Source organism: Cyprinus carpio, chromosome A16 (assembly GCF_018340385.1).
Source record: "Cyprinus carpio isolate SPL01 chromosome A16, ASM1834038v1, whole genome shotgun sequence".
In the NCBI taxonomy this organism is placed as follows: Eukaryota; Metazoa; Chordata; class Actinopteri; order Cypriniformes; family Cyprinidae; genus Cyprinus; species Cyprinus carpio.
The window spans coordinates 7,970,433-7,990,695 of NC_056587.1; the positions used below are offsets into that span (position 1 = coordinate 7,970,433).

At 35.7% G+C, this 20,263-nt stretch overlaps 1 protein-coding gene across 7 annotated transcripts; it reads right to left on the reverse strand.

Moving 5' to 3' along the window:
• Nucleotides 1–9,375: 9,375 nt before the first annotated feature.
• On the reverse strand, nucleotides 9,376–19,630 carry il6r (interleukin 6 receptor). Of its 7 annotated transcripts, none has more exons than XM_042772366.1 (11): nucleotides 19,541–19,630; nucleotides 19,264–19,373; nucleotides 14,847–15,470; nucleotides 14,624–14,759; nucleotides 13,401–13,570; nucleotides 13,152–13,303; nucleotides 12,933–13,083; nucleotides 11,560–11,597; nucleotides 10,995–11,076; nucleotides 10,657–10,777; nucleotides 9,376–10,487 (listed from the first exon to the last, which is right to left on the reverse strand). In XM_042772366.1, exons 2-11 carry the CDS (start codon nucleotides 19,352–19,354, stop codon nucleotides 10,220–10,222), a joined length of 1,833 nt encoding a protein of 610 aa, XP_042628300.1. In that variant the 5' UTR covers nucleotides 19,355–19,373; nucleotides 19,541–19,630; the 3' UTR covers nucleotides 9,376–10,219. The 7 variants fall into 7 exon arrangements, with proteins under 7 accessions (XP_042628300.1, XP_042628296.1, XP_042628299.1 ...); XM_042772362.1 differs by having other exon boundaries at nucleotides 19,500–19,630; XM_042772365.1 differs by having other exon boundaries at nucleotides 19,489–19,626.
• Between the last annotated feature and the right edge of the window lie 633 nt (nucleotides 19,631–20,263).

The following is a 20,263-nucleotide window of genomic DNA, read 5'->3' on the forward strand; positions in this document are numbered from 1 at the left end:
ATAACCCTGATATATACAGTACCATTATACCAGCCAGCCTTATTTTGACTTATGTCTGGTACGTACGAACAAATATAATTAAATTAAACCATTAAAAAAAAAAAAAAACTTTTAAAAATATAAAATGCCATATAATTGTTACGGGCTGAACAAGACGTGAGACAAGCTGATCCATTTGCAAGCTTTATTAGGAGACGTGGTCAGAAACAAGCATGGGTCAGACAAAGGCAAACAGGTATGTAGAAGACAAGGCTAGAGCAATCTAGTAAACAATTGAGGGTCAGTCAACAGCAAACGTAATCCAACAGGGCGAGACTAGAGGGATAATCCAGGTACAAGGCAAAGGTCCAGGCAGGGGCAAACAGTATTCAAAGACAGCAAGACGAGATAATCCAAAGTACACAGGCAAAGCTCACAACACGAGGAAACACAGAAAGGCAAGACTAAACTAAGACTATCAAACTTAAATCAGGCTCCATAAGGTGTCTGACTGAGTGTTTATATAGTGAGTGTGTGGTTGATACAGCTGTGTGCAATCAGCGGATTCAGCAGTGTGTGTGTAATCAGTGCCTTCAGCTGTGTGTGCAATTAGTGCAATGGGTGATGGGAACTGTAGTCCGGGGTGAAGTGCAACAGTGGGTGTAGTGCAGGAGTCCATGTAGTTAGTGGGTGACCTCTGGTGGTGAATGAATGGAAGTTCAAACACCAGATTCGTGACAATAATATTCAGTTTTGCTAAATTACACTATAATTCAGATTTACAGAATTCAAATTTAAATCGTTGTGTCATATTTCTGGCTCCATAAGCCTTTCCAAAATACCATAATTTTACATTATTTTTGGTATAAAAACCAAAAACCTAATTTATGTAAAAACATAAACACTGTTATAGAACATTAATACCCAGATTGCACAGGTCCAGCTGTAAGATGTCTGCTAAAGAGTGCTTGATCTGGGAAACATCTGTAAAAACATCTGATAAACATCTTAGAAAAAGAAGATTTACATTCTAAATCATAAACATCTTCAAGATCGGAAACATCTGTAAAAACATCTGATAAACATCTTAGAAATAGATGTTTTAGATTTTTAATGATATACAAATGCAGATATTAAATAGATGTGATGTATCAGGATATGTGCTGTCAGGGTAGTGAACTATCCAAAACACAAACTATTATAAACATATCATACTCAATATATATATATATACACACACACACACACACACACACACACACACACACACACACACACACACACACACACACACACACACACACACACACACACATGTAACAAATCAGTTCAAAGGGGAAATATGAATAATCAATCATAACCAGTTATGAGTAATTATAAATATTTAGATCCGCTGTAAGTATTTATTTGACCTCTCAGTGTCAACAGTCTGTCAATTCTAAGAATGTTAATTTCCTGGTTAAGAAAAATAACTTTCTTACTGTACAATACTACTCAGAGCATGTAGCAAAATTCTGCATGACAGTTATGAGCAAACAATGAACAACCTCAAGCGTGATACAAGACTTTATTAACTACATAAACACTTAAACTAGTCGAACATACACACACACACACACACACAAATACTAATACACACACACACACACACACACACACACACACACACACACACACACACACACACACACACATGCATACATTTGGAATAGGAAAAAGGGTTAAAGCTTAAGCAGTAAAGAGAAGAGAAATAAAGACATGAAGCTATGGTACAATTTGATATTCAGCAGATCTACAGCCTGAAGGAAACATCAGTTTCTTAGTTCAAACACACCTTTGTAAAAGGTGCATATGATACTTAATGTATCAATTAATAAGACTAATTTTGATACTTTCAAGTCTCGCCTGTTTGATAAAGAGTCCTGATGCACTTTGGGGTTATGTTTGGTCTCTTCTGAAGTGGATTGATGAGACCAATTCGAGTCTGTTTGTTTTGGAGTATTGATAGTCAAGGCCAAAACCTGGCACAAGCTTAGCGTGGTTTTGAGAGCTCTTAGCTCAGCATCTTCTCCTGGAATTCCTGAATCTAGAAGAGACGCCTGATCTGGTGATCAGTGATCTATATAGGGGGTTGATGTCACACCCTCAGGATTTGAGTGAGCCAATGAGGAATGGTACCTTTTGGAGGGAAGTTTTAGAACTCTTTGTCTCTAGTCTGGTGTCTTGCATATGAAATTAGATTGGGGGGGTTCAAGAGAAGAATCTTTAAGATTCTTATAAAACTACTGTGTTGCATAGGCATCAAGATATAATATACACTCTCATTTAGATCATGAAAATATTAACTCATAGATACCAAACATCTTATAGATGAGGTTATATTAACTAGTGATCCATCATAAGAATGTATAAAACATATACAATACACAAAACACAATACATCAACTAAATGAGCAAAAACACACTAAATGAGTCCAGGGGTGTGACACAGTTACTGTGTTAAATATTTTTGCTGATTTATGTGACGCCCATCTTAGTCTTTCCTACACCAATCCATCCAGGCAAAAATATATAATTTACAAAACAGTCAGTTATGTTAAAATGAAAATTATTATTCAGTCTGCCAATTTGCCATGGACAACTGATGCTGGTTAATTTCCACACACAATTGTTTTATAATCTAAGGATGTCAAAGTATGACAAAAACAAACCTTACATTTTTGATAGGTTATAGACCCACTGTGATCACAGTTAAACATGGCTGTCAAGTATGCCTGAGTATTAGGTTACATTTACTGTACATATTCAGACGTATTCAGAGTTGCATTATATGTATACTGTACATACATTCAGAGTTAAGGCCAATTCACATTGCACTAACAAGCGCTGACAAATGGCAACAGACACATTCGTCAGGCTTTGTCTGATTAGTGTCCATGTTGGCATCTGTTGACTTTGTTGATTGATTTTGTTGGTTGAACATGTTGAATTGTGTTTGTTGGGTTATGGAATATGTGAAAAGTGATGTATTGTATTCAGTCGACTGTTCACTTTACTCTGCGTCTGCAGTATGAATTGACCTTTACAGTTATGCTGCATAATTGTACATCAGAGTTACATATAGACTTAAATACTTCCTCAAACACTTGACATGGTTTGACGATGAGGCATTTGCATGAATTCTTACATGCATAGAGGACCATTTAGGATTTATTTGAAATTATCATGCTCAAAAACAAAATATGTAACTTTTTGTTACAAAATATGTAACTTTTTTGAGCTCAGTATGTGATGCAAGAGCTTCTGAACTGCTGAATGGGGTTGTAATAATTTTTCTCAGCTCACATGTTGGGTTCAAACAAACCCTAAGAAAGGCTGTTTTTGTCTTGGGCAGGCTAGAAATTGTAATTGCTAGCATACTGATACTGTTATACTGTTTGATAATGTGATACAGTTTGTGAGATCTAAGAGTGTGTCATCTCAAGAGAGTTTTGTGTATTCCAATTTAAATTTCCATTAGCTTGTTTTGGTTGTGCAGGTCAAGGTGTCACTATGGCTAGGGCTGTTTCATATTGATGCACACACTAAGCCATGGATTTCAATTTCCAGCTGTCTACAACCAGGATTTCAATGAAAGTGATAGTGGCGTAGACTGTTAATGGACAGAAACCTCCAAATTTCATTTCAAATATCTTTATTTGTGTTCCAAAGTTGAACGAAGGTCTTACAGGTTTAGATTTTTGTTGATGTGATCTACCGACTGAGTGGAGGATGTCAGCAGTATTTAGAGTGAAATTCAGAGGTGGTAAACAAAAGATCATTCTATCACTATATAACAATGAATGTAAATTTCCACAAAAGGCTTGTCGCAGTGATAATTTTTTATATTGGTCTTTGAGAGCAGCTTCGGTAGTCCCGAAGACTTTGCTTAGCTGGTTCGGGTGTGTTTAATTAGGATTGGAGCTAAACACTGCAGCACATACAGTATGCCTGCATATTTTATAGTTCTATAGTTAACCTGACAGAGAACACAATTCCTACAGTGACAGCGTGCAGTGAAACTGTGTTTAGTAAGGGAGACAGGAAAATGTTGTAACAATGGGTTAGATGCAAGACTGCCAGTTTGACTAGTCAGAAAAGTGCTGTGGTGATTCACTTTTCTGACTAGTCAACCCGTCATTTAAACAAAATTGGCTAATTGGCTAAACTTCTACAGCCCTGAATGTCAGCGGACACAAAGTCAACTAGATGAGCTCCGGAGATAGATCCCCTGCGAAGACCTCATCACCTTGATGACCATCGACACAAGACCACGGGAACAAGACAAGACCTCTGCACACTCTGACCTGTGTTGCAGCCTGGAATTAAACCACACCATGCTGGTTTCATCTGGCCAGAGGAGAACTGGCCCCCCGACTGAGCCTGGTTTCTCCCAAGGTTTTTTTTTCTCCATTTCTGTTACCGATGCTTGGTTCCTTGCCACTGTCACCTTTGGCTTGCTTAGTTGGGGACGCTTTACTAATTGCACAGACACTATTGTAATAGAGCTGAACTGGATGAAATCCCACAGCTCCACATCTATTATTAAATTTGCTGATGATACTGTGGTTCTGGGCCTCATTTCCAACAATAATGAGACCGCATACTTGGATGAGGTAGAGAAATTAACATCATGGTGCCAGGACAATTGTCTCTCTCTGAATGTGAGCAAAACCAAAGAGCTGATTGTTGACTTCAGGAAGAGACAGCAGCAGCCCTATACTCCTCTTATGATCAGCGGGACCCCTGTGGAGAGGGTGAGCAGCTTCAAGTACCTCGGTGTAAACATCTCAGAGGACCTGACTTGGACTACACACATTCAAACTCAGGTTAATAAAGCCAGGCAAAGACTGTACCATCTGAGACAGCTGAGAAAATTCAGGGTTTCACCTGCAATCCTGAAAACTTTCTATTCAGGGGCTATAGAAAGTGTATTGACTCAGTGTATATTAGTGTGGTATGGGAACAGCTCCAGTCATGACTGCAAAGCCCTGCAGAGAGTTGTGCGCTTAGCTGAGCGCATCTCAGGGTCTGCTCTCCCCTCTCTGCAGGACATCTACCTCAAACGCTGCAAAAGCAGAGCTGTTAAAATAATCAAGGACTCCATTCACCCCAGTAACCATCTTTTCACTTTGCTGCCATCTGGTAAGCGTTTCCGTAGCCTGATGTCAAAAATTGAGAGACTTAGGAGGAGTTTCTTCCCCCAGGCCATCAGGCTCCTAAACTCAAAACCAGCCTCTTAACATCTTCATGTCTCCACTTAATATTCACTTTATCAGTAAGATATTCATCATTCACTACCTCACATTGACATACTGAAAGTGTCAACCTGTTTGCACATTTGCCTCTTGTACATTCCTGTGTATCTTAATATTTAAGACTACAGTTTACTTTCATGCACATTATTTTCCACTATATATTTAATTCTACAGTATACATCTCTTTTATATATTTTATATTTTATTCTTATATTTTTATTGTTTACTTTTATTTCATTGTTTCATAGCTATATTTATGTATATTTTCATCTGTGTTGTATTCTTTAATAATTGCACTGTCCATGGAGCGGACCTGACTCACATTTCACTGCTGGTTATATATGCTCTATATAATTGTGTATGTGACAAATAAAAAATCTTGAATCTCTTGAATCTTGAATGATGACATCACTGAATCATCAATGAACTGACTTAAGCTAAAAATGAGTCTTTGACATTTTTTCACTCTTTTTGACTTGACTTGATCAATTGACCAGATAGCTTAAAACTATAGTGCCTTGACCTAAATGTGTTTCTGGGCTAGTGAAGCCCACAGAAATTAACTAGTGGCTTAGCTATGTGAACCTGGGTGCTGTTCCCTTAGGTTAATCTAACTAATGACCTTAGTTATTTGGTAAGTTGTTGTTGTTGTGTTTTTTGCTAGTTTGAAATACATGAACAATACCATGTGGAATCAATTTTTTCAACTATAATAAATATATAAATATGTGAAGCTGAAGACTGGTGTAATGATGCTGAAAATTCAGCTTTGCATCACAGGAATACATTACATTATAAACTATATTAACATAGAAAACTTATTTTAAATTCTAATATTTTTTCACATTATTTTAGTTTTTACTGTATTTTTGATCAAATAAATGAAGCCTTTGGCAAACAGAGACTTCTATCTAAAATTGACCTCAAATTTAAGCACAGTGTTGTATATAAGATTTTTTAAATCAAAGAAACTGACTGTTTGAACAACTTGACAGACGTGAATCAGACTTATGGAACCACTGACAATAATTTGCGTGACAAAGCAACCCAAAGAGATCAATTTCTAACGAGAGCTGACGATTTCTGGCAACATTAGCATTGAATTAGCAACGGAAACTGTATGCATGTGAGTTCGGAGACTCTGCAAACCTCCAGCAACTGAATCATTGTCAGTGAGAACATACCTAATGTTCTAAGACCATTTTGCTTGTTGAGACATTGCTTCTAAAAGGTGTTCTAATTGTATTGAACATGCAAGCTGCAAGGCAAGGAGGGACTGTGAATCTAGTGTAATCATGCAGAGTTTAGGAAACTTAATGGTCTAATAAAAGACACAATAAAATCTCTGCAAATGCATTGTGAATAACCAGCCCTAGTCTGATGCATAAACTAAACCCTATTTTTAAAACGTTATATTTCTACTTCCGCACCATACCATCCTGCCACTAATGGGTTGGCAGAAAGGTTTGTACAAACCTTCAAGAAAGCAATAAAAGCAATGGACAATGACAACATCTCGCTCCAACACAAAATAGACAACTTCCTTTTCATGTACAGAAATGCCACCCACTCCACGACTGGAGGAAAGTGTAATGTATGTACTGTTGGGTATCAGTATTCTGTGATAAGCCTGCCCTCTAGTGGTGACTCATAGTGATGAATTGAAGTTAATAGTTCAGAGTAAAAACAATGTAAGTTAACACGACTCAATTGTCTGCTGTGTATCATTCATCTGCCAGCATACACAATAGTAGTCTAAACATTGTTATCTGAAATCATGATTAAAACCATCTAAGGCAAACAATTAATTATTATAAGTGGACACAGTCACGAAGTAGGGTCATAACTAAATCCAAGAATTAGCTCTTTTGCGACTTTGGAGCCTCTCACGGTTAAGTGAAATTCATCTTCTTTTATATAACAGAAACGTTTAGTTTTGCTGAAATAAATAAACTTTCAATCTTAATCCAGTTCTTTTTATATGAACATGGGTGAGCCTACTTGGTGGTTTCAAACTGTAAAAGTGTCACTGCTCTTTTAAATCACAGACAATGTCTGAAGGCTACTGAGAAGTTTGAGAGTCTGGAAATTTGAATGATTAACAGTAAGTCATATTAGTTAACATTGGTTAATACATTAACTAATAATAACTAACAATGAGCTATACATTGTTACAGTACTGTATTATTATTTGTTAACAGTTAATAAAAATACAACTGTTCATTGTTAGTTTACATTAGCTAAGGTTCATTAATATAACATAAGTTTTATTTTAATAATGTATTGTAAATTATGAAATGAACATTAACTAATGTAAATAAATGCATTTGGAAGTGTTTTTAAATGTTAGCTCATGTTAACTAATGTAGCTTACTATTATGTTTAACAAGTGGAACCCCAGATGGTGGATGGAGGATCCTTAAAACTGGCATAATGGCTACGTATACAGAGAAAGTAACGGCAGAGGAGCAGAAGAGAAGGACTGGAAAAGTCACATCAAGGACAAGCAGACTCACCGATCTCACGTTTAAAATAGCTCGTTGTTAATCCAAATCATTTTATCACATTTACAGAGTTGAAAATGTCTTCTTTCACACAGTCACTGTTTTAAAACATAAGTTTATTGTATAAATATATATAAAGCTTTACTATGAGCAGAAAACACTGTGAAATAAAACCATTTATTTATATTTACTGTCAGAAAGGTTAGCATTTCGTCGTTTCTTATGCCTGACCTTTATAAACGCTTACCTTCTCATCTTGCACAACCTCATTAACAGGACAGAGGTCATGTTTTTTATGTTTCTTGGATGTTTGACAAACTAAACAGACAAGCTGTTTGTCATCCAGACAGAAGAGCTTCATTTTCTCATGGTGCAAACTGCAGAACTCCTGATGAATCTGAAGCTGGTTATTTTTCTTTAGGAAAACCTCACACAGGTTTTTAGCACAAGGTTGCATGGGGATTCAGATTAAGAGGATCTTCTACAAATAGGACACTCCTGAAATCCATTGGTTGTCCAGAACTTTACTTGGCACAAACGGTTCATTGAAGACATCAGATTCTCTTCAGAAGGATTAGTTTTTTTTTTTTCAAGCTAATTTAAAACACAAATTGCTACTCCTCTCAATTCTCAACAAAACTTGCCCTGCACACCACAATAAAATGCAATATGCACAAGACAAGGTAGCAAAATCACTTTCACTTGGTTTTTCGGATAAGAATATGTTTTGCTATCAGCAAAGGAGGCATTTCATTGGACAGCGGACCAGTTTTTTTTTTTTTTTTTTTTTCTTCAGACACTGTGACAATGTGACATCAGTTCTGTCTATTTAACATTCATAAATTATAAGCCCTAAGTTATTTTTCTATTTTCTATTTTATACTTTTAAATTTTTGTACATAGGCTTTATTTACTATCACTTCATGAGGATGGTAGGCATATGACAGTAATTTAGTCCCTGTAAAGGTATCTAATTTCTAAGTAACAGTATTAAAACTGATGTTTACAGTTCAGCATTGTTGATTCAGTCCATTCTCCCTTGATTTTCTTCTCTGCTGAGCCTTCAAATCTACTATTTTATGTTTAATCCAGTGGTATCCCTTACAGATGGGCAAAAGAGACAGTGTAGGACTCATCAGTTTCATAGTTTCATTAGACAACATTACATACTGTAGCCTACGTACCTCTGATACCATTCAGGGTTATCAATATGTAAATCTAATATAACAGCAGAGAACAAGATCAGTAAAAAAAAAAAAAAGTCCTAAGAGACAAAAATGTTTACCACATTAGAATTTCAGTTTCATTGCGCAGGCTTCAGAAACAGGGCCATCACTAGCAGGGGAAAGGCGGTGATGATTCTAGGGGTCCCTGGCCCCAAATGTATAAAATTTCTGTCTCTTTCCATTTAACATGGCTAGATTATATTTGGCCGTTGGCATTTTTTAAAAATGTGTTTCATTGTCACCTTTAACCTCTTTGGGGTTTCTAAGTCATTATTCCTTTTAAGGTCACTTTGGAACCATATGTATTTTAAAAAGCAATGTACAAACAAACTGAAATATTGTTCAGAATATTTCACTCTAAACAAGAAATTGTGAAGCACTGCACATTATTTATTATTCTATATCATTTTCACATTTGTATCCAGAACACTGGTAACGGAGACCGTCTCCCTGGAGTAAATTAGCATGTGATTACTGTTAAGAACAATGATGAAAATGATGAAAATATATGTGTGTGTGTGTGTGTGTTTTACAGTGAGGCATTTACAATTAAGTAAATGGGGCCAATCCATAAACATTTAAATCCACACTGTTTCAACAGTATAGAAACAAGATGAAAACAATGTAAACCTAATTTCACTTAAAACCTTTTCTTTGTAAATGTGTCTAATTTATTAAAATGACTGTAAAAATGCCTAAACAACTTCACAGCTCAAATAAAATGTTTTAACATAAGAATGCATGTAAATGCTTTTAAAAATGATCAGCTTCATATTTCTCCTTTTAAATCCTACAACAAATTGCCCCATTTACATCCATTGTAAGTTACTCGCCATAATGTTGATTCCTTTTTTTTTTTTTTTTAAACAAGAGAGGAGTCACAATAATTTTTCTTGTTGAATGAGATTATCTTAACATTCCTGTAAGGCATTTTGCAGACACACTTATTCAGAACTACTTATAGAAAGTGCTTTAGCTTCACGTGTGAGACTGCTATGGTTAACTTTTAAAAAATCCTTATTTACAAATGGTTTTGAAAGTACTCAAAAATATCAATGATATAACAGATTAAATGTAATCAAAGATGAAATACTTTGTCTATACAATAACACTCAACACTGACTTTTCACACTCATAATAGGTTACTGAATCACATAAAAACAGTGTGTGAATCTTAGTCTCAGTGTATCCACTACAGTGGGGTTTTTTCTGTTTACTCATGTCTGCCTATTATCCACGGCAAGCCCTCAGTCCCTGGAGACAGGAAATGATCCATGTTATGCAGATGAATGCCCTCCTGCTCCTCTTGCTGAACAGAAAGGAAGTGTTGCTGGCTGTGTTTTGGAGGAGACATCAGAGACTTTCCCTCCTCTGGGAGCTTTTCAGAAGGAGCAGGAGCAGGAACAGGTCGAGGGGAATGAAAGAAGAATGCAAAGGGCAAAGTCTGTTTTCCTATTCTAGACATGAAATGCAGCCTATACCTGACAAGACCCAAAAGCAGAAAGTAAACGGGAGTAAATGAGGACTGAATGGAGAAACAAAGAAACAGACTTGGAACAACTAAAGAACAACTAAACAAGACAAAAGGATTTTCAGATCTAAGCAATCACTAATTATATATTAAAAGATGGAAAATGTAAAGAGTTTTACCTGAGTAAATAGACTGTGAGCATGGTGAGGACTACAAGAAAACACAGCCCAAGAACACATGACACACACAGCCACACTGTAGCATATTCAGTATCATCAGCTCCTTCTACTGCCACTGAAACTGAGAGGAAGAGTAAGAGAGGACAGAGGTGAAATGTCACAGAAGGCTGAAACGTGTGGAAATTACAGCACATTGTTAAACTCCAAGCATATTATGGTGGCCATTTCCTATTTTGACTTTCCAGTAAGGTGCCACATTCATTTCCTGTCTGCTTTCATTATAGAATTCGCAGATGTGTGAGTACTAGTACATGTAGGAGAACACTGAAACATGTTACCCATGCTTTCTTGCTCAGACTTTCCTACACTAGGGTCTTCTCCAGATCCTCCTGAACCTTCAGGAAACATCTCAGTGGGGTCCTGAAAGACAATTGAAGAAATAATTAGGGCTGTTAAATGATTAATCACGATTAATCACATCCAAAATAAAAGTTTTGTTTACATAATATATGTATGTGTACAGGGTATATTTATTATGTATATATAAATACACACACATAAATTATATATTTAGAAAATATTTACATGTATATACATTTATATATTTATATTCTTATATTTTATATTATATATAAATATATTTAATATATAAACATAACATATTCTTCTTAAATATGTACATGCATGTGTGTGTATTTATATATACATAATAAATATACACAGTATACACACATATATTATGTAAACAAAACTTTTATTTTGGATGTGATTAATCGTGATTAATCATTTGACAGCCCTAGAAATAATAAATATAAAGGTTTAAATATTTTAAACAGGCACGTTAAAAGGCATGTAGAGATATGTCAGTGTGTTTATGTATTATATTTTTTTGAATGAACTCACCAAAGTAATGCTCTCAGAGGTAGTAGTTATCTCAGGAGCTACAGTATGAAGAAACACAAAAAAATATTTCAATATTCAAAACATTTTTTTAGGGTGAAAACAAATGGTTGTCAACCTTAAAGCTGTTGTTTTGCTCATTCACAGCAAAACTGTTTAAGATATTAAAAGGTATTTTCAGAACATTCTAAATATGTCTACACAGGCTGATTAATGCTGCTTGGTTGTGGTATGAATGCATTTACATAATAATAATAACTGTCTACCATGATAATAGAGGATTAAGTAGATCAGAGCAGGCATAAGTCAATCTGGCCTTTAAGCAGCCACAAAGCAACCTTAATTCAGCTGTGTAATGATGTAAAAGTGTATTTTGTCTTGTTGTCGAATATTTCATACTTTAAAACAATACAACAACAATTCTATATAGTCATATGAATTATATATATATTTTTTGTTTTTGTTTTAAGTGTTGGTCCTAAAAGCTACAACGAAAACGGTGGGATATAGATGTTACAATTCTTGAATCTGGAAAAGAATAAGACCAAATTTATGTTGGTAAATTGATTTTATGTGACAACCTTTCATAAATGATCTTCAAAATAAGTTATAACTTAAGTTGGCTGAATTGATGCAGATCAGTTATTGTTTTTATGATTTATTAATGTATTTTTAATGTGCATACACAGTGTACAGCACAATAATCTTTTTGTCTGTACACATGTAGTGTTGTCGGCTGTGTTGGTATGTGATTGTGTATGTTGTTGAATGCTGTACAAAATAAAAACACAAAAAAGGTACTACTAAACTACAAAAAAAAAAAATAGACTTCAACTAAATGGGTCTCTATTTCTGAGGATTGTTTGTGGTTTTTAAGTTCAACCACTGTTAGTCTAGTATCAACCATTTGCGATTTTGGATGTTTGTTGCAAAGCCCTACCCCTTTTCAGATCTTGCCCAGCTGATTGAAAGCTTAAAGGGATCATTCGCCCAAAAATGAAAATTCAGTCATTAATCACACACAAACCCGTAAGACTTTTGTTCATCTTCGGAACACAAATTAAGATATTTTTGATGACAAAAGTTTAATTTTTTTGGGAGAACTAATCTTTTAATGTCCAACAGACAATTAGACGCTTTCACCAATGCAAACAGAGTAAATGATGTTCTCATAGACTCCCAGTGAAGCCCCGAATCTGGACAGGATTTGTTTAGAGCCTCTTATCCGCTGAACACTGATCTTTGCTCTTAAAATCAATAATATAGGCATGTGCCAAATACAACAAATATTTAAAACACACCAAAATTGAACTAATTTCTATAAAACAATTAAAATAAGTTTTTACAGTATAAGAAATTGCCATGTATTTTGTTACCTGTCCAACTGACTGCATAGACAGTGTCAGTCCAGTCACTCCAGATACCGTCAAACTCATCCTTGGCCTGGAGCTGCACTTCATACTGAGCGTGTGGCAGAGCATCATAAATTGTCCAGGACATCCTGTCATCTATCAGCACTGACTGGTACTAAATACAAACACATAAATACCATTGTGCCATATCAAGATTAATACATACAAGCCATCCCATTTTACCTGCTCTGCGAGTTGTGGTCGGTATCTCAGCTGGAAATGCAGGGAATAGAAGTCATGTTTCCAGGAACTGGGATAAGACCAGGATACTTTAAGCATATGCTCCTGGCCCTCAACTGTTCTCACCACCACCTGGGTCGGAGGGTCTGGCTTAACTACGGTGAAAAAGATTTTTGTTTCACAAGAACAGGTGTTCTAACAGTGTAAGCAACTAATCAACATCCCACAGAACAGGTAAACACAAGCACTCACTGATGTCATGAAGCTTGAAGCTGAGGTAAGGGCTTGTGGCATTGCCTGCTGTGTTAGACACACACAGTTTTGCCACATGGAGAGCTTTGTCACCCTCCTCCACGTGAAAAGCACACCAACAGCGGGAGCGGGAGAATGAACAAGGCACACGAGTGACGTTACCAAACGATCTTTGTAGAGAGAGAAGAAGAGAAGTGCACAAGAGAGATCAGATAAAAAGCATAATTTAAAAGAATAAGTAAAATGATTCCGTTATTATTTACATGGGTTCCAAATGTTATTCTGTATATTTTTCATAAAAAAATAATTTTTAGAAATCAAAATATTATACTTTTTTTTTTAAATACTTACATTTTACTATAATAAGGTGACAGGACAATTGCAATATGAGGATGGAGATAATTATTAATTCATAAATTGTTAAACTGGTGCCTTTTCCTCGTAGAGAGCTTCATATGGCTTCTAAAGACTTTCATTTTAGCTGTTTTATTTTTTAGGTGCCATTGTAAGGTGCTATTGGGGGAAGTCGTGGCCTAATGGATAGAGAGTCGGACTTGCAATCCAAGGGTTGTGAGTTTGAGTCTCGGGCCGGCAGGAATTGTAGGTGGGGGGAGTGAATGTACAGCGCTCTCTCTCCACCCTCAATACCACGACTGAGGTGCCCTTGAGCAAGGCACCGAACCCTCAACTGCTCCCTGGGCGCCGCAGCATAAATGGCTGCCCACTGCTCCGGGTGTGTGTTCACGGTGTGTGTGTGTTCACTGATGTGTGTGTGTGCACTTTGGATGGGTTAAAAGCAGAGCATGAATTCCGAGTATGGGTTACCATACTTGGCTGTATGTCACGTCATTTTCACTTTCACTTTCTTTGTAACGTTTTAAAGTTTAGGCCTAAGGAAAAGTGATGAGATCCTTTAAGACACATTAAATATATTAAATAATGAATTTAACCTATTTATAAAATAAAAACATTATTTAAAAATATTTAATAATATAAAATATTTTATTTGAGATGTTATTATATTTTATATTATATTTTATAATATTATTTGTTATTATTTTAACAAATATTATTTCATATATAAATAATAATTACAATTATAAGTTTATTATTATATTAAATTCACATATAGAAATATAGGTAAATACAAGCATACCAGTATGGAATGGCATGAGTCAGTGAGTCATTTATTCATAAAGTGCTGACTTCTGCTAAATACATACACTGGCTCTGACTCTCTACTAAGAAGTAGGTAACACAGTGGCCGCGGGGTTACTGGATTTTTGGATGTCCAATCACAGCGGACTTTACTGGTGTGAAACTTCTTGTAACAGTATACAGTGGGTCTCTCTGGGGGCACTGTGAAGAAAAAGTGCAAGGATGTGAATTTCCTTTGTGTGTATCTGTAAATCATTTATAAATATGAGTGTGAAAGAAGGTCTTCACCCCCTACGCTGATTCTGAATGTGGAAATTAGTCTCTCTCCTCTGTAGCAGCTGTAATTCCCAGCATCTGCCCAGCTGAGATGTGGCCGTCTTAAAATCCCTCCCCTTTCCACTCCAGAATGCAATTGTCGTCCATTGAGAGTCCAGCGTGTTCGCTTTTTGATGCCTCTTGTCACCCTGGACCGTTCATCTTCATAATCATAGTCCTCATAATAGTCCTGATGAAAATCTTTCCCCATGGTGATATTGAAGACCTCTTCCTCCTTTCCAGTAGTTTGACTGACAGCACGCAAAACACGTCTAGAAGTGGTTTGTTCCTTTCTTATGGTTACAGGGGGTTTAACGGTGACTGTTGTGTCCCCTTTAGCTTTGGAATACACACCAGAATCAGACTTTTGGTATGTCTCATTTGTAGCATTTCCCTTCATACTGGTTAGCTGAGCAGCATTAGCAGCACCTCTTCGGGATGTCCAGCTGACAGTGATGTCTTCCGTCTGCTGGCTTCTGTATTTTTTATTTGTGACACTGGTCGAAGCCAACGGCACACCGTCCACAGAGACACCGCCTCTGCAGCCAAGCACAACATTGCTTCCTAACTTCAAAACCAAAACTCCAGGAAGGGGCTCTGAAGAAGACTCAAAAAAGTTTTAGATAATTAAACACATTAGTAATCTTTTTACAGGAAGTTTTAAGCACAGTTTTTTATGTGTCATATGTTCTGGTCTCTAGTACATAATATTCTAGTACATTATACCCACAGTTCATAGCGTCAGTTATATATGGAACAAAACTATGCAGTGAACAGGAACTTTTGCTTTCACATCCTTTTATTAAAATCCCCCAGATTCTTCCCCACTGTCTCTCTTTCTTTCGGTCATTTTAAGTTATGTTGCACTAGTGGACATGATATAACACCAAAATGCTTATAAACGGACTAAAGGGGATCACTCAATGTACAGGTGCATCTCAAAAAACTAGAATGTCATGGAAAAGTTAATTTATTTCAGTAATTCAACTCAAATTGTGAAACTCGTGTATTTAATAAATTCAATGTACACAGACTGACGTAGTTTAAGTATTTGGTTCTTTTAATTGTGATGATTTTGGCTCACATTCAACAAAAACCCACCAATTCATCTCAACAAATTAGAATATGGTGACATGCCAATCAGCTAAGCAACTCAAAACACCTGCAAAGGTTTCCTGAGCCTTCTAAATGGTCTCTCAGTTTGGTTCAGTAGGCTACACAATCATGGGGAAGACTGTTGATCTGAAAAGTAATAGTCTGAATAGTTACTTGAGTAAGAGTAAAAAAGTATCGGATAAAAAAACTACTCAAGTAGTTAGTTAGTTACTTTGGATCATATACTGTATATCTATAGTCTATTTTTATTTAGATATATAGATACAATTCATGTAATGTATGTTTGTGTGTGTGTGTGTGTATATATATATAGCCTATATATATATATATATATATATATATATATATATATAATTTTTTTTTTTTCACCACCCTTTACGCCAGTCATAATCCTTCAGAAATCGTTCAAATATGTTGCTTTACTATCATTGACATTTCAATTCATCAAATTCTATTCATTACTATCATTGAGCTTTCTATTCATCAAAGAATCCTAAACAAAATGTCACAGGTTCCAAAAATATTAAGAATCAAAACTGTTTCCAGCGCTGGTAATAAATCAATATATTAGAATGATCTCTGAAAGATCATATGACTCTGAAAACTGGATTAACAGCTAATGAAAATTCTGAGTTGCATCAATGAATTAAATTATATTTTAAAGTATATGTATTATACATAAATAACCTCTGACACGGAGAAGAGTGAAAACTCCTCACACGACGGCTAAGTTACCGAACATCTGAACATAATGAACCAAATGCACATTGATGGATCTTCTTCCATCGGTACCGCAAAATGTATACAAATGGTATATTTCTGCAAGCGTAAATATTGTGGAAATATCAATATTAATTGTGTCTAGGCAAAGGCATTCCTCCTGGAACAGAGCTAACGCGGGTTTGGAGGGTAGGCTATTCATTTCATAGTCTGTGACAGCTTATTTAATGTAAAAATTATACATTGTATTTAATGTATAAGTTACACGTACAACAAACTGGTAATGTCATAGTGGTATCGTTTAGGCTACTATAATCGAATGTAGCCTAAGTTATACCTGTTGAACCGTAGACAGCACACGCTGTGTTCATCTAATAAAGATCTTCATCACTAGCAAACAATAGCCTTTGCAGATTTGCTTTTAATTGACTGTAGATCCAAAGCAACGTTTTCAACGCTCTTGATGTTCTTAAACTTTCTGTTACAACTCTGAGTGAACCGCTTCAGATGGCTCAGTGCGCGCGGCAGGGAACTGAACAAATCATTCAAAATGATTTGCGAACCAATTCACTGGTTTGCCAACTGCTTTGATCAAGCTTTTGAACAGATTTGACTCAAAAGAATAAATCATTCGTGAATGGGCATCGCTCATTCCTAAGAGAAAAGTAGATGTTTGCAGTTTGGAATAAACTGAAGCATTTATAACTTGTATTGCATTAAGATAAAATAACGAGAGGAGTGTGGCCCACAGTAATGAAGTAAAAGCACAGTTTTTTCAAAAATGTACTCAAGTAGCCTAAATGTAACGAAGTAAATGTAAATCATTACTTCCCACCTCTGTTGACACCCTTTACAAGGAGGGTAAGCCACAAACATTCATTGCCAAAGAAGCTGGCTGTTCACAGAGTGCTGTATCCAAGCATGTTGACAGAAAGTTGAGTGGAAGGAAAAAGTGTGGAAGAAAAAGATGCACATCCAACCGAGAGAACCGCAGCCTTGTGAGGGTTGTCAAGCAAAATTGATTCAAGAATTTGAGTGAACTTTACAAGGAATGGACTGAGGCTGGGGTCAAGGCATCAAGAGCCACCACACACAGATGTGTCAAGGAATTTGGCTACAGTTGTCGTATTCCTCTTGTTAAGACACTCCTGATGCGTCTTACCAGGGCTAAGGAGAAGAAGAACTAGACTGTTGCCCAGTGGTCCAAAGTCTTCTTTTCAGATGAGAGCAAGTTTTGTATTTCATTTGGAAACCAAGGTCCTAGAGTCTGGAGGAAGGGTGGAGAAGCTCATAGCCCAAGTTGCTTGAAGTCCAGTGTTAAGTTTCCACAGTCTGTGATGATTTGGAGTGCAATGTCATCTGCCTGTGTTGGTCCATTGTGTTTTTTGAAAACCACTGAAAAGTCACTTTTTATTATTGGTCTTATGAGGTATTCTAATTTGTTGAGATTGGTGAATTGCTGGGTTTTTGTTAAATGTGAGCCAAAATCATCACAATTAAAAGAACCAAAGACTTAAACTACTTCAGTCTGTGTGCATTTAATTTATTTAATACACAAGTTTCACAATTTGAGTTGAATTACTAAAATAAATGAACTTTTCCACAACATTCTAATTTATTCAGATGCACCTGTAAAAGAAAATCGTAAACTTTTTTTTATCCAAGTTCACGGCACTTTGAAACAATCAAGTATTACTAAAACTATATAAAATCCACTATGCTTCATTTTTACGCAAACATTTGCTGTAACATTACCGGGGAAATCCTCATGGTACTCAGAGATGCCTTTGATTTTCTATCAAGTGAGTGTTACTTCAGTTATGCACACTTTTGGCTCTCAGGGCTGTAGGAAATAATCTCTCAATATTTAAGTTGTCTGCTAACAATGTCCAAGAGTAGACATACATATCACAAAATAACTTTTGTCTCTTTTTCCCCACCAAATCATTTTGTAGTAAAAAATTACCCTTTTGTTTTGTTTGGCTAATATCATAGTTAGTATTTGTTGTGTAATTATAACTATGCATCATACAAAAAAACAAAAAAAAAACAAACAAAAAACAACAACAACAACAAACAAACTGATAATCATTTTCAAACAATAAACATGGAAATTATTTATTCTTTTCGCATTCATTATTTTAATGTTTTTGTTTTATTTAATTTTATTTTAAGATTGAAAGCAGAAAAAAAATATTAATGAATGTGAGGTAAAACGTTTCCAAGAAGTTTTGAATGTGAACATTCAATCTAAAAAAAGAAAGGTCCCGTGATGAAAGTGTTTAAACTTAATTTAACTTAATTGCTATTAATATTAGGCTATTCTTTACCACAAGCGCTCATCATTAACCACTGAGTGAGAGATGAATCACTCCGGCTACTACAGACCAACTAGACCATGAAAGAGATACAAATCTTTTTTTTTTTTTTTTTTTTTTTTTTTATAGTCAAAATATACAATACAGGTTAAGAATAACTGATTTAGGTTCATCACACAAATTCAACCACAAATGAATAATTCTCAATTGTGTTTCGAAATCAAATGGTTGATTACCTTGTCGAGGACACGGCTCTTCTGAGGCAGACTGAACTTTAGTCACAGCTAATACACCGAAGAGAAACTTGAGTGTAGATCGGCTCCACATTATAAATGAGATTTCACTTCTAAAAAATAAATAAATAAATAAATAATTATAATAATGATCAGCCACCAAAATATACAATATGATAACGGGTCATAATGTCAACCCGTTCAGTAAGTTTAAGGATGAAAATTTACATTTTTCTCACATCAACATTTCAGACATCCTAATAAAATAAAGAAACGTAACTGTTACATTATTATTTGAATCACAGTACAGATCTAGGACAAAGCGTTAACGAAGCCTATTCGTTTGACAAAATGTTAGGTTTTTTTTTGCTAGCTGGCAATCCGGAGCTCGTTTGTTTGCGAGAGAGCCAGAAGACTGCAGCCCCTTCCTCTCCTCCCGCACATTAGACATATCAGATCAGTTCCTTTAACAAATCCGCTCTTGCGACACTGATGAACCACAAAGGCAAACAAGTTCCTATTTGACAAGGCAAAGACCAAGAAACAAATTAATTCTGTTTGTGGTCAGTTATTTTAAAACATTACTACGTGACCCAAGACCTGCTACATCTGCTGCTAGTAATAGTATAGTAAACCTCTATAAAAGTGACTTATTACCTTTATTTAACCCAATATTTAATATATGCAACCTATATTTTCGTGACATTAATAATGTCATTAATGCCATGTCTTTTATCCGTGGAACACAAATTTGGATATTCAAATGTCAAAAGCTTCATAAAATCGCCTAAAGTGTGATAAAAGTCAATACGTGGTTGTTATTCAATGAATTTATTTATGCCTGCGACTGGATCATTGAATCAGTGAATTGAACTCTAGAACCGGTGTTGTGCCCAATTTTGACCCCCTGCTAGATTATTACCCCCGCTAGTATTGGTAGGTTTAGAAGTAGGTTTGGGGGAGGGATTAGGATTAGGGGTGGGGTTAGGATTAAGCAATCAAG

Coding starts and splice junctions, on each gene's coding strand:
- il6r (XM_042772362.1), bottom strand. Junction 15,471..19,263: donor AGAGCCGTGTCCTCGACAAG/GTAATCAACCAT, acceptor AGTCTTCTTCAG/AGCCCCTTCCTGGAGTTTTG. Junction 13,304..13,400: donor CTTCAAGCTTCATGACATCA/GTGAGTGCTTGT, acceptor TTTTCACCGTAG/TTAAGCCAGACCCTCCGACC.